The 15,998-nt window shown below is 46.1% G+C and overlaps 1 protein-coding gene across 1 annotated transcript; it reads right to left on the bottom strand.

Moving 5' to 3' along the window:
• LOC8071586 lies at positions 17-855 on the bottom strand. The gene is made up of 2 exons (XM_021460747.1): positions 562-855; positions 17-455 (listed from the first exon to the last, which is right to left on the bottom strand). Exons 1-2 carry the CDS (start codon positions 795-797, stop codon positions 257-259), a joined length of 435 nt encoding a protein of 144 aa, XP_021316422.1. The 5' UTR covers positions 798-855; the 3' UTR covers positions 17-256.

Here is a 15,998-nt window from a genome sequence, read left to right as displayed (position 1 = left end):
TATTACACGGGCAAACAAAAAAAAACAGAAATAAGAAATGTTGGATTGCAGTAGATGAAGCGGCTATACAAGTGTACATCGGAATGCAGCAGACACATACACACATAACCAGTTCCACGCGCTTTGCACTGGTTGCGCCGAGAAACGGAATAAACACCTGCAGTAATGCGGAAAATTCCAAAGAAAAAACCCGGCCACACCCATCTCTAGTCTCTACGTGCTTGTTGTCGTGCGTGTTCCTGTGTCGTAACAGCGCTCAAGACACGATCGACAGCGCCCACACCTGGATCGTCTGCGTGTCGCTGCTCTGACGGTGCTGCTCCCACCCCCTCTTGGCGGCGGCGGCGGCGGCGGCGGCGGCAGGCTGCTGCTTGGACGACCTCCTCCTCTCCATGGCCTCGTCGGCGTCCATCTCCTGCTGCCGGCACTCCTCGCTGCAGAACGGGGTGTCGCCCCTGCGTCATATCGTCCAAACGCGCGCACAAGATCGAGTCAGAACTCAGAAACCAGAACAGCGACCTTATCGATCGCCAACATTACTTCACACTCTAGGAGTTTCACCTGTACATGAAGATGTCCTTATTCCTGCCAATCAGCCGGCCGCACCGGCCGCAGGCGTCGAGGAAGTGGTGGCCGCGCTCGCCGGCGGTGGCATCGTTGTCGTGGGGCGCGTGGCGTGGCCACTGTGACGACGGCGCGCTCAGCATGTGGGAGGCGCCGTGGACTGAGTGCCCCGCCGTCAAGAAAGGATCGGTCACCCAAGAAGCTTGGAAGCAGTGGAAATGGTAGTCCTCCATCTGTTTCTTTTCTCCGGCTGGGTTTCCCTTGTGTTTCTTGGCAAGGAATCGGAGGAAGAAGGTGGGTGGTGGCGGTGGAGTTTGCGACTTTGCCCTGGGTGAGTGAGACAGATGGACGTGGTATAAAGGGACGGGGACATCAGGGAAAGCAAGCGGTTTAAATTATTTTAGTAACTTTTTTAACTAGGCCTTTTCCTGTATCTCGACGCCTTTGCTATAAATCAGTTAGATTAGCTGGACTATAGTTTATGATGATAGGAAACTGATGAGACAAGTTGAGTTGTATCAAATTTACATTCACATTAATATAACATTATATGGTAGATATGTATCTATGTATATATATGTTTCAAAATCCATTTCTAAGTAACATGGTTTACATTATTCGTATCACAAAAATGGACATAACGTTTATTTCTAGCCATGTCCAAACCAAATGTGTCTTTGACACATAGCCATGTACTCATCCTGCGAAATTTTAATATCACCGTACTTTCCTAAAAGAGAGAAAATGCTCCACCGAAAAGAAAGCTAAGTGATCACATAGTCATGTACTCTTGAGTCACCGAATAAGAAATATGCTCGAGGTGTGCCACAAGAGCCTCACAAAATAGTTTATTTTAAACTAAGTTAATGCTTTCTTTTCTAATGAATGGTATATTTTAAACTTTGTATATCTCCTGTTGCTATTAATGCTTGTGTATATTTCGATCCTGGGCAACAGGTACTAATAGTCTCTTTTCTGTCTAACCCTTAGACAAGAGCTTAATATGTTGTTCATCTCTTTATTAGTATCACACCATCTTAAAGAAAAATGCAATTCTATCTTTACCATAATTCGAACTATTTTAGATTTCATCAAAACACCAACTTCTTGATAGTTATAATTAGGTTCATAATAAAACATACTTCATTTATTATACGTTGGTGTCATAGATGTTCATACTTCATACTCTCATCAATAAAGTATGGTTAAATTAAGGTTGGAAATGGTTTAACTAAAGAAGAAACAAAAATTGCAGTGCTTTCAGAAGAACTCTCGTCGACAAAGGATGTGTTGACTTTCTCAAAAAAAGACAAAGGATGTGTTGTGTACAACATTATAGCTAGTTAATGTGTCTCTGCTCTCCACAACGCGTGCTGATGGTTCCTTGTGGAGGATAACAAAACAAACATCCACCTATTACAAATGTGCTACGCGTTTTTTCAGTAGGGACAGCTCACTCACCAGCCGTGCTGAGTGTGCTTGGGACACACTAGACCAGCCACCCCTGTAAATGAATCAGTAATACCAGCCCCCTCTACTGATAAATTTGTAGGGCTAATGCTCCATCTATATGGCTACAGCCCACCTTCTTCTTCATCGGATCAGTTATTGCTACCTGAGAGAGGAAAAAAATTAAGGGAGGCCTTTGGGCACCTCCCAAATAAGAGAGGAATTTTTTTATTTCAAATTCTCATATGGACAGGCTGTAGAAAGTAAGAAAATACTATTTCAAATATTTTTTTAAAGTTTTAACGATAGTTTAGTACTTAATGGGAGTTCTGATTTTCTCTCTCTTGTATGGTGGTTGAGCCAATGATACAGCGAAGCAGCCTCCAAACAGGACAAGATCATTGAGTCAGGCATAGGCAACTGGGCAAGTTGCAGCAAAAATCTGAAGCTGGCTCCTTTGAGTGCTATGTGGCAAATCCTGCGGCCGACCAACCCCGAAGATCTGCATATCCGCAGTCTTTCTTTGCACATGGCGCCTTATATATATTACAAAATATATTTTATACGCATCACATGGGTGTTTTAGTACTAGTTTAGTACATGTCCTGCAATTTAATTAATTGAAGCCTATATAGCTTGTACAGATTATTAGTTCCCTCCTGGTTTTGTGGCTTATCCTAAAACAAGCTACGCATATACTGCTGGGCTGTCGACGCGTTGCTTGACCTCAGGCCAAAACTGTTGAAATTGCCCTGCAAATTGCAAGATCAATGGATACTTTATGTTGTGCCAAGTACTCTAAGCTGTGATTTTGTCCGAAATGTGGAGGTCAACTTTGTCCGGAAGGATATATTAATTATTTGAGGCCCAATGTCTATGAATCTCTAACATAAGGCCAATAGTGGTCTAGTTGGTCCTAGTTGTGATGTTTTAGGTGACTAGTTATGTGTTGACATCGAATTTGATCTCGGATCACATACAAAACTAGGGCTAAAACACCCGAGGTTGCACATTCCTCCGTGAACCTTTGTCCCCAACCATCATTCGGGAGCCTTCGTCGGGAGACATATAGCCGGCCTTCATTGGGGAACCCTCTCCAGACATCCTTCGTCGGTGGGGACCTTCTCTAGCTAGCCTTCACCCAGGACGTTTGCATGGAAGAACCTTTGTCAGGGGACTTCCGCGCGAAACCCACATCCGAGGACCTTTGCTTGGGACCTTCACCGAGGGGGCATTCTACAAGCAGCCTTCACCAAGCAGTTTTCTTCTCTCAGCCCTGTCTAGATGCTTGTCCTAATAACACCCTCCTTGAAGTAGTTGTGCTAACTCCCATTCATGTTCATGCTCATAGTTATTATTCTAAGATAAATGCTCCAAAAACAAAGAATTGGTTCTGTTGGTGCAAAAGCTGATCTGCAAACACAAAGGGCTAATATCTAATTTAAACGTTAAGGCGTGCCAGCCGATTTGACCTTACTATCGGCAAAGGTGGTAACTCGAATACTTTGGTCCCGACAACAGCGATGCGCCCGGATGTCACGGCCAAGAGGTATTCACGCGGAACTTGAGAACACGTCGAGCTTAAGTCGACGGATTCCTAAGAACTCGTGATGAAAAGGAAAAAGTATGACGGAGTCGTCGAAAAAAGTAGATGCTGGAATATGAGTAAAAACTTGTGTTTGATTGATTGATAGATGTCTTCATTACAAGGCCCTAGGGTCTACATTTATACCCTGCTCAAAGAGCTACAACCAAACACGACTAGAATTCGAATTCCAAATTTAAACAGAATCCGTGTACAAAACGATCTAAATGTACAAAACGATCTAAATAACTAAGGAAAACGTAAAACCATCCTTACGTGACAAACTAGAACACCCCCACAAGCCGATCGGCAACTTCCAGGTTCTCCCTCTGTATCATCGGCAGACTCCCTTGTCACAGCCATCGGCGCAAACACATCATCACCTATGGACTTGGTCACGTTCAACCATCCTTCCATCGGCAACCGTCTTCATCGGCAACTCACCCTGTAGATCAAGCACTGCCGCCTTATTTTGCCGACCTACACTTTACCAATCATGGACACGTGCCCAAAAACGATGTCAACACATGCCCCCCAATTTCGGAGTATGAAATCATTAATGCTCCAAAATTCTCTGCTGTAATGATGCCTTCCCGCAATTAATGCTCCCAATTTGGTAACCGACAGCCTTAATCTGAACAACTCTGATCCTATTCCTCTGCAGATTCCTTGAAATCCTCAACTTCCCCAAACGGACATTTCCACTTTAGTCGCACATCGGTAATATTACCGTTACAAGGACTTGCCGATGGACGTCCATATCTTATCCTCCCAAACGGCTATCTCCACGTTACTTGCCCATCGGCAATACGACCGTTACAAGGCGCTGCCGATGGACCGACCAGGAGATCTCGCACAGTGAAATATCTATGGATAATGACCGCTTCCTGTCAAATCGCCTGCGCAATCCCTTGATTACCGTGCGAACAGTTACCATATCTACCTGAGTACCCTCGGATTTCACGGATACGGCGAAGAGATAAGTCAGATTTGCCCTTGCCCATTTTGTCCTATAAATAGTTCCTTCTCGGGTACTCCTTCCCCATCACATCATCCCACGGCTCCAACTCCACTCTCCCGGCGGCGGCGCTGTTCAAGAGCTCCAAGATCTTCAGCGAAGCCCCTTCTTCACCAACTCCGAAGCCCTCGATCATTCTTTTCGTGACGCAATGGCCATCAACTTCACTGTTCCTGAGGTCAGTTCTTCATTCCACCTTTTGTGCCTTTTCTTGCATCCCTGTTCATCCACAATTCATTTTACTGAACATTTTCCTTTTTTCTTTTTGTTCTTGTCTTTCCTTATATACCCAAAACCATTAGAATCTGTCCAACAAAATTGTCATCCCCACCGATCAACCACACCTCCAATGCCTTGGTCCGTTAGGGAATCCAGATCCAACCGACCTCATTAACGCAGAAACCAACAGGATCCCTTTTAGAGCTAAAAACTTCTCTTTGGATCTATGGAAGGATACTTTCCGTTCTTGGCCCAGTCCTACCGTGGGATGGACGGATTGGTTCTTGAGGGTCAGCCACTCAAATGAAGTCCAGTGGGGCGAGAGAAAACTAGACCAATGCATCAGGCTGTCTATTGCCGATATGCATAGAAATGAATCATTGCTGATAGCTGCATCATACTTCTGGTCAAACACGCTCAACGCCTTTGTCTTTGGCCACGGCCCTGCTTCCCCTACTCTTGCCGATGTAGCTATGCTTACTGGCTTAGATGTGTCTTCTGCCGATAGCACCCATTTTTTCGACACCAAGCCCAGTGCCAAGGTAGAAACTTGTTCCATCGGCGGTTGGTCAGGGTATATTCAGAAATATAAAGGAACTGGCCCTGTCAACATAAAGGAGCAGACCAGTTTTCTGAACATGTAGCTGGACAAATTCGTGTTTTGCGGCCGATCGGGAGGACCAACCTCCGTCTATCTAGCAGCAGCAGAAAACTTAGCTAATGGTGGCCGATTTCCCCTCGGCCGATACCTGCTCGGTGCAACCTACCACCTCCTTCACCAAGTGACTAGGAAACTCCTACTCGGCCAGTCTATCGGCAACTTGGGAGGTCCCTGGTGGTTCATCAACATGTGGCTCAGTCTCCACATGCACAAGCGTCTTGAGTTTGACCTTTTTGCACAGCGTTTTCCAAGGGACATAGCCGAGGACCATGAACTGGAAGAAGAAGAATCGGCAACATGCCCTCCCCTAAACTTTGGTGAAGCTGTCATAGTTCTACCTGGTACAGGGGGTAATGCAGATCAGGTCAGCCGATTCTTCCAGACCTTGTACGAAGGCTTGACCAGAGAGGAGCGAGCATGGTTGGCTTATGACGATCCAGACACCATGTTTCCTCTGGTTTTCAACCCGTTCAATGATGCTCTCGACACGGATCATGAAGTGAAGATGGCACTGGTCACTCCCAGAGCTATACCAGTGAATTTGTTTGGCAGTGGGAAAACCTCCATCCAGACCTATGAGTTTTACAACCCATCAGCATTAGCTCGTCAATTAGCTTTCGGCCAGCTGCCGATTGCACTCTGTTATGCCGATGTGATAAAACCCAGGGAAACCATCACTAGCCTCCTTGAATGGATTCGAGTAGCCCAACCGCCATCAAGTGTCGATACAGATGTAGACTTGTTAGAGTGGGTTCCAGCCGCCTTCATCACTTAGGCGTACAAGCAATGGTGGGCAGAATGGAAGGAGCACCTGTTCTGCAGATCGGCTCTTACGTATCGCGGCATGATCGACCCCGAGTACAAAGTTCCCGATGACACTGTAAGTATCTTCGAACCGATGTTTCAATTTTCTCATTTTTACTTTCATCGGCGATTTACCTTTGTATCATCTTGCAGGTTGACAACACCCCTCCATCGATCAGCAGGAGTGGCAAGCCGATTGACCTGTTTCCATCAGGCCTAATCTCCTCAATCGGCAACAACGCTCCCACCCTGGCCGCCATCATGCATCGAGGTGTACGCCTCAAGAAAGTCACCACTAGGAGGACTCAGATATCTCCATCGGTAGCCGCTTCCACCTTGGCACAGGCATTCAAGGTAATTGTTAAATCTTTTCATTCATACCGATTCTTATTTTACATCTGCCACACTTGTACTCATAAATCTTTTCCATATCATCAAACCGGCGCATGAGCAAAGACCAGAAGCAAAGTCGCCGATGCCCCCCAGTCCAGCCAGCAGAAGAGAAAAGGTGCCAAGAACACCAGGGCACAAGCAAAGTGCCAAAGAGTAGCAACGCCTCCTCCTCCCCCGGTATCTCCAATCCCGGTGGAATCTTCTCCTTCTTCTCTAGAAGCCCAGATGCAACAAGTGCCATGTCCCCCTCCAATGCAAGAAGCACCACAAGTGGAAGAACCCCAACCAGAAGAGCCTCAATCAGAAGTACCTCAACCAGAAGACACATCGGCTGATGTGCATGAACAAACTACCGATCCAGCAGGTTCCATTATAGCGTCGGTGGTCTCTTCCATCCAGACAAGCACTGCTCTTCCTCAAGGTAACACACTTTTATAATATTACTGCCGATGAACTTATTTTTCTGGCCTTATAACCCTTTCTATTAATTTTTCAGCTGACATAGTTCCATCGGCAACTCTGGCCGATCAACCCGTGGCTCCATCGGCATCTTCGAGTCAGAGGCGGGAGATCGCCCTGAAACAGGTAAGTTATCCATCCCCTGTTTGCATCACTTATCAATACCTGACTATAGAATAACTCGTTTTACTTCTTTTTTAGGAGCAGGACTCTCCTGACAGCTTGTTCTCTTTCGCCATTGACATCTCCGAAGATGAGGGTGAAGAAGCAAGCTCTTCTCGGGCAACCGTGATCACATCGGCAGAAGTCAGGGCAAAGCTGGAAGAATTATCGGCTCTCCTCCACCAAGACACAGCCCAACTAGTCGATGATTCTGATCTGGCCAAGGCTTTATTCAAGACCCTGAGAGGCCAAATTCCTGCCGATGCTGAAGAAATCCTCTTCCAGGCTGCACATTTGGAGAGCCGTCAGCTGCAGTACCAGAAAGCTGCCCAGCGCCTTGCCGACAGAGCGGCTCATGCCCAACTCTCCGAGGAGATGATGAAGGTGAAACTCCTTGCCGATGAGAAGCACAAGAACATCGGCATCTTACAGTCCTCAGGAGATGTATTGAAGCAGAAGATTTCCGACCTATCGGCGAGAAGAGAAGCCCTGTTGGCAGAACTCAAGCAAGTAGAGGATGCTCTGTCCCAAGCCCGACAAGAAGAAAGCCAACTGCCAGAGACAATTAAGCTTCTTGAGCAAGAACGAAACACCCATGGCCACAAGGCGCTGCAGTTGAAGAAGAAGCTGAAGCCGGTGGAAGGCTCTGCCGATGACGACGCGAAGGAGATAGAGGAAGCCAACCAGATTCGTCTGCGCACCATATCGGCGATCCAGGCGCTGTTGAACACATGAACCCTTCATCGGCAACACATCCTTGCCCCTCTGCACTTTCCAGCTCTCTTGTTGTTTAGTCTAGCCAATAGGACTGTTATCGGCACCTTTTGAAACATTAAGTCCGGCCTCAGACACATTTCAATCCAGCCGATAGGAGTGTTATCGGCATTTAAACTTTTATGCATCGACCCATATACTTGGGTAGTACTTCTTCAGATATTTGCCATTTAATGCTCTGGGAAATTCAACTCCTTCAAGAGTTTCTAGAATATAGTCATTACCAGGAGCCGATCGACTTATCCGATAGGGACCTTCCCAATTGGGAGACCACTTCCCAAATGTTGAACTTTTAGCCCCGATCGGCAAGATCAATTTCCATACCAAGTCTCCATCGGCAAACTCCTTAGCCTTCACTTTCTTGTCGTACCATCTAGCAACTCTCTTCTTATTTTCTTCTATACTCATTAAAGCCTTTAACCGATGTCCTGCTAGATCATCTAACTCATCGGTCATCAAAGTGGCATAATCATCGGCAGCCAACTGATCTTGAAAAGATAGTCGCCTAGATCCAGTCTTAATTTCCCAAGGTAACACTGCATCATACCCATACACCAACTGATACGGTGAAACCTTGGTTGATCCATGACAAGCCATTCGATAGGACCATAAAGCTTCATTTAACAATGTGTGCCACCGCTTAGGATTTTCTTCAATTTTTCATTTGATAAGCTTGATAATTCCTTTGTTAGATGCCTCGGCCTGCCCATTAGCTTGAGCATAATAAGGAGAAGAGTTTAACACCTTAATTCCCATACCGATTGCGAATTCATCAAACTCCCCCGATGTGAACATAGTACCCTGATCGGTAGTAATCGTTTGAGGAATCCCAAACCGGTAAATAATGTGCTCCTTCACAAAATCAATCATATTGGCCGAGGTCACTTTCTTCAAAGGAATAGCCTCAACCCATTTGGTGAAATAATCGGTGGCAACCAAGATAAACTTATGCCCTTTGCTAGATGGCGGATAAATCTGACCGATTAAGTCAATAGCCCACCCCCAGAACGGCCAAGGTTTGATAATAGGATTCATGGCCGATGCGGGTGCCCTTTGAATGTTGCCAAATTTCTGACATCCTTGACATCCCTTGAAGTATTTAAAGCAATCTTCAAGTATGGTCGGCCAATAATACCCGTTCCTCCTAATCATCCACTTCATCTTAAAGGTCGACTGATGTGCTCCACATACCCCTTCATGGATTTCTCCCATCAAACTCTTAGCTTCATCATCACCTAAGCATCAGAGAAGAATCCCATCAATAGTTCGATAATACAATTCAACTTCGAGGAGCACATACTTGGTGGCTTGAAACCGAACACGTCTTTCGACTTTCTTAGATGGATCTTTCAAATAATCAACGATTTCTTTTCTCCAATCATCGGCACCAATTGCCGATACTGCATTAATCATAGGCTGATATCCCGAGGCATGCTGAGCCAATCGATTGGCCTCTTCATTATGCAATCGAGGAACATACTCTAATCGGAAATCCTTGAATTCCTTCAACAGTCGCATACTCCGCTCGTAATAAGTTATGAGAACTTCACTTCGGCATTCATAGCTTCCAGCCAATTGGTTTATGACCAGCATAGAATCTCCGAAGACTTCGACAGCGTCAGCATGAACTTCCCTTAACAATTCCAATCCCTTTATTAAAGCTTGATACTCAGCCTGATTATTCGTCGACGTGGCAACAATCGGCAAGGAAAACTCATACTTCCTTCCTCGAGGGGAAATTAATACTATACCGATTCCTGCCCCTCAGTCACACGTAAATCCATCAAAGAAAAGCGTCCAAGGTACAATTTCCAAGGCTTCCACTGTGCCGCAATGTTGAGTTACAAAATCGGCCATAATCTGCCCTTTAACTGCCATAGCCGATTCATAACGCAGATCAAACTCCGACAGTGCCAGAATCCATTTACCGATCCTGCCACTCATAATCGGCATGGACAGCATGTATCGGACTACGTCATCCTTGCAAATAACAGTGCATTCGGCCGATAACAAGTAGTGCCTTAACTTGGTACAAGAGAAATATAAGCACAAGCATAGTTTCTCAATAGCCGAATACCTGGTCTCAGCATCAATCAACCTCCTGCTTAAGTAATAAATTACACGTTCCTTCCCTTCAAATTCTTGAATTAAAGCCGAACCGATGACCATCCCATCGATAGACAAATACAATCTGAAGGGCTTCCCTTGCTGAGGTGGAATTAGAACTGGAGGATTCACTAAATAATTCTTGATTTCATCCAGAGCTAACTGTTGTTCCTTCCCCCAAACAAACTCTTGATCGGCCTTTAACTTAAGAAGAGGACTGAAAGCACGAATCTTACCAGACAAATTGGATATAAACCTTCTGATAAAATTTACCTTGCCGATCAAGGACTAGAGTTCGGTCTTGTTGGTAGGGGCCACTCTCTTATTGATAGCATCAATAGATCTTCGACTGATCTCAATCCCCCTTTGGTGCACCAAGAAACCAAGAAATTGCCCTGCCGATACACCAAATGCACACTTATTGGGATTCATTTTCAAACCATGCTTCCTCGTGTACTCCGACACCTTTCGTAAATCGGCAAGATGCTTTGTGAAGTCTCCAGATTTCACCACCACATCATCAATATAAATCTCCACCAGCTTGCCGATGAACTCATGAAATATAAAATTCATGGCCCTTTGATAAGTAGCACCAGCATTCTTTAAGCCAAAGGTCATGACTATCCATTCAAACAATCCAACATGACCAGGGCACCTGAACGCGGTCTTTGGAATATCCTCTTCGGCCATGAATATTTGATTGTATCATGCATTGCCATCCATAAAGCTAATAATCCGATGCCCAGCCGCAGCATCAACTAGCAGATCGGCAACTGGCATTGGGTATCCATCCATCGGTGTAGCTTTGTTGAGATTCCTGAAATCAATGCAGACCCGAAGCTTCCCGTTCTTCTTGTAGACCGGAACAACATTGGAAATCCATTCAACATACCGACACTGCCGAATAAACTTAGCTTCAATAAGTTTGGTTATTTTGGCCTTAATATCAGGGAGAATATTAGGATTAGAGCCGGCTGCTGATGTGGCTGAAATCCAGACTTGATAGGTAACCGATGTTCAACAATTGATCGGTCCAAACCAGGCATCTCAGTATAATCCTAAGCAAAGCAATCTTTATATTCCTTTAACAAATCGGTCAACTGTTGCTTACACTCAGGATCTAACTTAGCACTAATGAAAGTAGGTCTAGGTTTATCACCATTACCTATATCTACTTCTACTAAATCATCGGCCGATGTGAATCCCTGGCCTAACTTTCCATCATCGGCGAACCTATCCATTAAAAACCTTCATCAGAACCGACTGCTTGGATCGGTGGAATCTCGTAATCGGCAACCTTGAGGAAATCCTTTTCCCAAATTTCTCCTGAAATACACCTAGTCCTTTCGTAGGTGTCCGCCTCTGCCGATGCGATGACATAAGAAGAATCTCCTGGGACAATTTCGATCTTGTCACCTACCCACTGGACCAAGCATTGGTGCATTGTAGACGGGATGCAACAATTAGCATGAATCCAATCTCTTCCCAACAGTAAGTTGTAAGCACCCTTTCCACTGATCACGAAGAAGGTTGTCGGCAAGGTTTTACTGCCGATGGTCAACTCTACGCATATTGCCCCCTTAACCGGAGACACATTTCCTTCGAAATCCTTAAGCATCATATCGGTCTGGGTTAAATCCTGATCCCCTTTCCCAAGCTTCCGATACACTGCATAGGGCATGATATTAATAGCGGCTCCACCATCAATCAGGATCTTGGTCATCGGCTGACCATCCACTTTTCCTTTAACAAACAGGGCCTTGAGGTGCTGCCTTTCATCATCAGCGGGCTTCTCGAAGATAGCCATCATCGGATCCAGAGCCAACTGAGCTATTTGGTCAGAAAACTCCACCTCATCATCACTGGATGGTGCAAGGAACTCCATCGGCAACATAAATACCATGTTGACATCTGCCGATGGGCCTTTCCCCTTAGGATCTGATTGTTGCTGATCCCCAGACTGCCCAGAGTTCTCCCCCTTGCTCAACTCTTCTCGCCTTTTGTGCTGCAGTCTTCTCTTCTGAGTCCTGGTCAACCCCTCTGGACACCAGGGAGGAAGTTGCTGCTGCCTTACCGATTGGCGACGATTTTCTCCTGACTCCATTCGGTAAGTATTGGCATCTCGGCAGAAGATGAACTCATCGGGAACCCGTGCATTAGTCATCTCTTCGAGTTCTTCCTGGTTCCTGGGAAAATATTGAACACAATCGCCAAGCCTATCATGCACGCTGAGCCTGCCCCCCAGCCGATCGTGAACGGACGCTCTTCCTCTAATCGGCCCATTAGATCGCCGATTGTCGTCGTGGTAGCGCCGATCGGATCTATCATACCGATCATAACCGTTGCACTCAGGGCAATCTCTGACAGTGGGAAGCTTGATATTTTCCTCCCAACAATGAATGAAGAACGGGCAATTCCAGTGATCCCTATGCCGATTCCACTCTTGTCGGCGTCTTTCCTCTTCCTGACGATAATCCTCTTGTTGGCGCCGGTACCGATCTTCACGTTGCTGCCAAGTCTCCCGAGGCCCCCTGTGAGTTATCACAATACCAGATCGGGAAGGCCTTCCTGAGTTAGCTCCCTCCTGGATCAAGCCTTTTCCCTTGGCATCGGCAGTAGTGATCTGATGCTTAGGATCCACCGATGCACTTCTTTCAGCTGTTTCCGACGTCAAGACCTTGGCCTTTCCCTTAGCATCCAACATGTTCGTTGGGAAAGGATGTTGATCAATCTTCATCGGCTTCTGGGTCTTGGAACTGTCAAATTTGATCCTTCCAGACTCTATAGCCGATTGCAGCTGCTGTCTGAAAACCTTGCACTCATTAGTGCCGTGAGAAGTTGTATTGTGCCATTTGCAATATTTCATCCTTTTTAATTCTTCAGCCGATGGGATCACGTGATTAGGTGACAGCTTGATCTGACCTTCCTGAAGTAGAAAGTCAAATATCCTATCGGCCTTAGTGGTATCAAACGCGAACTTCTCTGGTTCTTTATGTCCAAAAGGACAAGACATCGGCTTCTTATTTTTCACCCATTCTGCCAAGCCGATGACTGGTTCTTCATCAGAGTCTGAGCTTGCCGCTTCATCCAAAAATGATACCTTTTTATTCCATGCTCTCTTGGGTTCAAACGGCTTGATGTCTTGATCAGAGATTCTCTGCACCAGGTGACTTAAGCTTTCAAACTCCTGAGATGCATATTTGTCCCTTATGTGCGGCAACAAACCCTGGAAAGCCAAATCGGCTAGCTGCCGATCATCCAGAACCAGGCTATAGCATTTGTTCTTGACTTCTCGTATCCTCTGCACAAAACTCTCAACCGATTCATCATTGTGTTGCCTTAATTTGACCAAATCGGTGATCTTCTTCTCATGGACCCCAGAGAAGAAGTATTTGTGGAATTGTTTCTCCAAATCGGCCCAAGTAATCACTGAGTTGGGAGGTAATGATATAAACCAGGTGAAAGCCGATCCGGACAACGATGACGAGAATAAACGAACCCTTAACTCGTCCCTGTTACCAGCTTCCCCGCATTGAATGATGAACCGGTTGACGTGCTCCATGGTTGACGTGTCATCCTGCCCAGAAAACTTAGTAAAATCTGGTACCTTGTACCGATTCGGAAGCGGGATCAAATCATATGCGGGAGGATACGGTGTCCGATAAGAGTAAGTGTTGACTTTGGGCTTTATCCCGAATTGGTCTCTCATTACTTCAGCAATCTTATCGGCCCAATAGGCATCGGCATCTTGCCGATGAGGCGGCTGCGGATCCGGCACGGTAAGCTTCCACATGTCTGTGCGGCGCACGATCTGCATGAAACATTGGGTTAATCATCTGGCCCCCAATCTGTGGACCACCAAGCTGTTGCCCGCCAATCTGCTGTCCGCAGACCTGCTGCCCGAGATTCATTGGCTGGTTAGGCATCCCCTGATTCTGAAACCCGGGATAGATCTGGCCTTGCTGGAACCCGGTAGCCTGATGACTCTGTTGGGGTGTTTGCGGAAAGACTTGCTGCCCAAGCCATCCACTATTAGCATTCATCGGCATAGGTCCTGCCGATGACTGGTAATTGGGCATTATCATCGAATTGACATACCCTGGTTGAGTCGTAAGCCTCTGTTGCATCGGCATTGAGTCCGCCGATGTGTTAGGCATCTGGAATGTTGGAGCGTGAGAATTCCCAGTGTAAGGTCTTGCAGTAGTAGTTGTAGTATACTGGGGACTTTGATTCATCGGCATATTAGGAGGTGCCGATGCCATAGGAGCCTTGCCTCTCATGTCAGTTGCCTGAGACGTGCCAGGCGTCTTCAAGTATTCCGGGGGCATACCAAAACCCCACCAGTTGGGAGGAGGAACCAGTCCTGACATTGCCGATGCCAATAGATCTGTAGTGAGCTTAATCTGTTCATCTGAAGTCGGCGGATTGGTTGTCATCGGCATAGATTGTGCATTAGTGACTCCCAACGTACTTGGAGGAACGGTAGTCTGTATTCCTGCAGCGGCTGTGGTGGCCGATGGAGCTGTGACCACCGGTGACCCTGGCTGGTGATAAGAGGGGCCCACATAATCTGGTGGCAATTGTCCTTCCTTGAAGGTTCTGGCCACGGCATTGAAAACCGTATTGGACAGTACACCAGCTTGGTTGATCAAAGCACGGTTGATAGCACTATCAACCATCTCTTGAAGTTTACCAGGATTGGCTTCAAAGGTAACCTGTCGAGGCGCCGGTAGTGCATCCTTCTTGATAACTTCGCCGCTCCTGTTCATGCTGAAGGACCTCAGCCATTGCTGCTTGTAATTCTCCATGGCTTTAGCAATAGCTTGCTTCTGCTCGTCCTTGAGATTGGCTTCTGTCACGGGGATGACGTTCTCTTGGTCAAACTCAGAAGTCGACATGCTGATCTTGATCTTGAATCTGTCCCACCGGGCGTGCCAAAAGATGTGTTGGTGCAAAAGCTGATCTGCAAACACAAAGGGCTAATACCCGATTTAAACGTTAAGGCGTGCCAGCCGATTTGACCTTACTATCGGCAAAGGTGGTAACTTGAATACTTTGGTCCCGACAAAAGCGATGCGCCCGGATGTCACGGGCAAGAGGTATTCACGCGGAACTTGAGAACACGTCGAGCTTAAGTCGACGGATTCCTAAGAACTCGTGATGAAAAGGAAAAAGTATGACGGAGTCGTCGAAAAAAGTAGATGCTGGAATATGAGTAAAAACTTGTGTTTGATTGATTGATAGATGTCTTCATTACAAGGCCCTAGGGTCTACATTTATACCCTGCTCAAAGAGCTACAACCAAACACGACTAGAATTCGAATTCCAAATTTAAACAGAATCCGTGTACAAAACGATCTAAATAACTAAGGAAAACGTAAAACCATCCTTACGTGACAAACTAGAACACCCCCACAAGCCGATCGGCAACTTCCAGGTTCTCCCTCTGTATCATCGGCAGACTCTCTTGTCACAGCCATCGGCGCAAACACATCATCACCTATGGACTTGGTCACGTTCAACCATCCTTCCATCGGCAACCGTCTTCATCGGCAACTCACCCTGTAGATCAAGCACTGCCGCCTTATTTTGCCGACCTACACTTTACCAATCATGGACACGTGCCCAAAAACGGTGTCAACAGGTTCTTATTTTCACTTATTATTGTATAAAGAAAATAATTTTCTTTGTGCTCCCATTTATGTTTATATCTGAAACATTTCCGGTGTAGCTCATGAAAAGCAACTAATGGCACGCCGTGTTATCATATTAGTATATACCGCAGGCACTGTACATAAACAATA

The sequence above is a fragment of the Sorghum bicolor genome, chromosome 5 (genome assembly GCF_000003195.3).
Source record: "Sorghum bicolor cultivar BTx623 chromosome 5, Sorghum_bicolor_NCBIv3, whole genome shotgun sequence".
NCBI classification, from domain to species: Eukaryota; Viridiplantae; Streptophyta; class Magnoliopsida; order Poales; family Poaceae; genus Sorghum; species Sorghum bicolor.
Note: the sequence above shows the minus strand (reverse complement) of the source record. Positions and strands in the feature narration are given on the sequence as shown.

Excerpts from the sequence above, each read along its gene's own strand:
- LOC8071586 (XM_021460747.1), bottom strand. The coding sequence starts at position 797 with ATGGAGGACTACCATTTCCACTGCTTCCAAGCTTCTTGGGTGACCGAT. Across the intron at positions 456-561 it reads AAGGACATCTTCATGTACAG|GGGCGACACCCCGTTCTGCA; the intron begins GTGAAACTCCTA and ends GATATGACGCAG.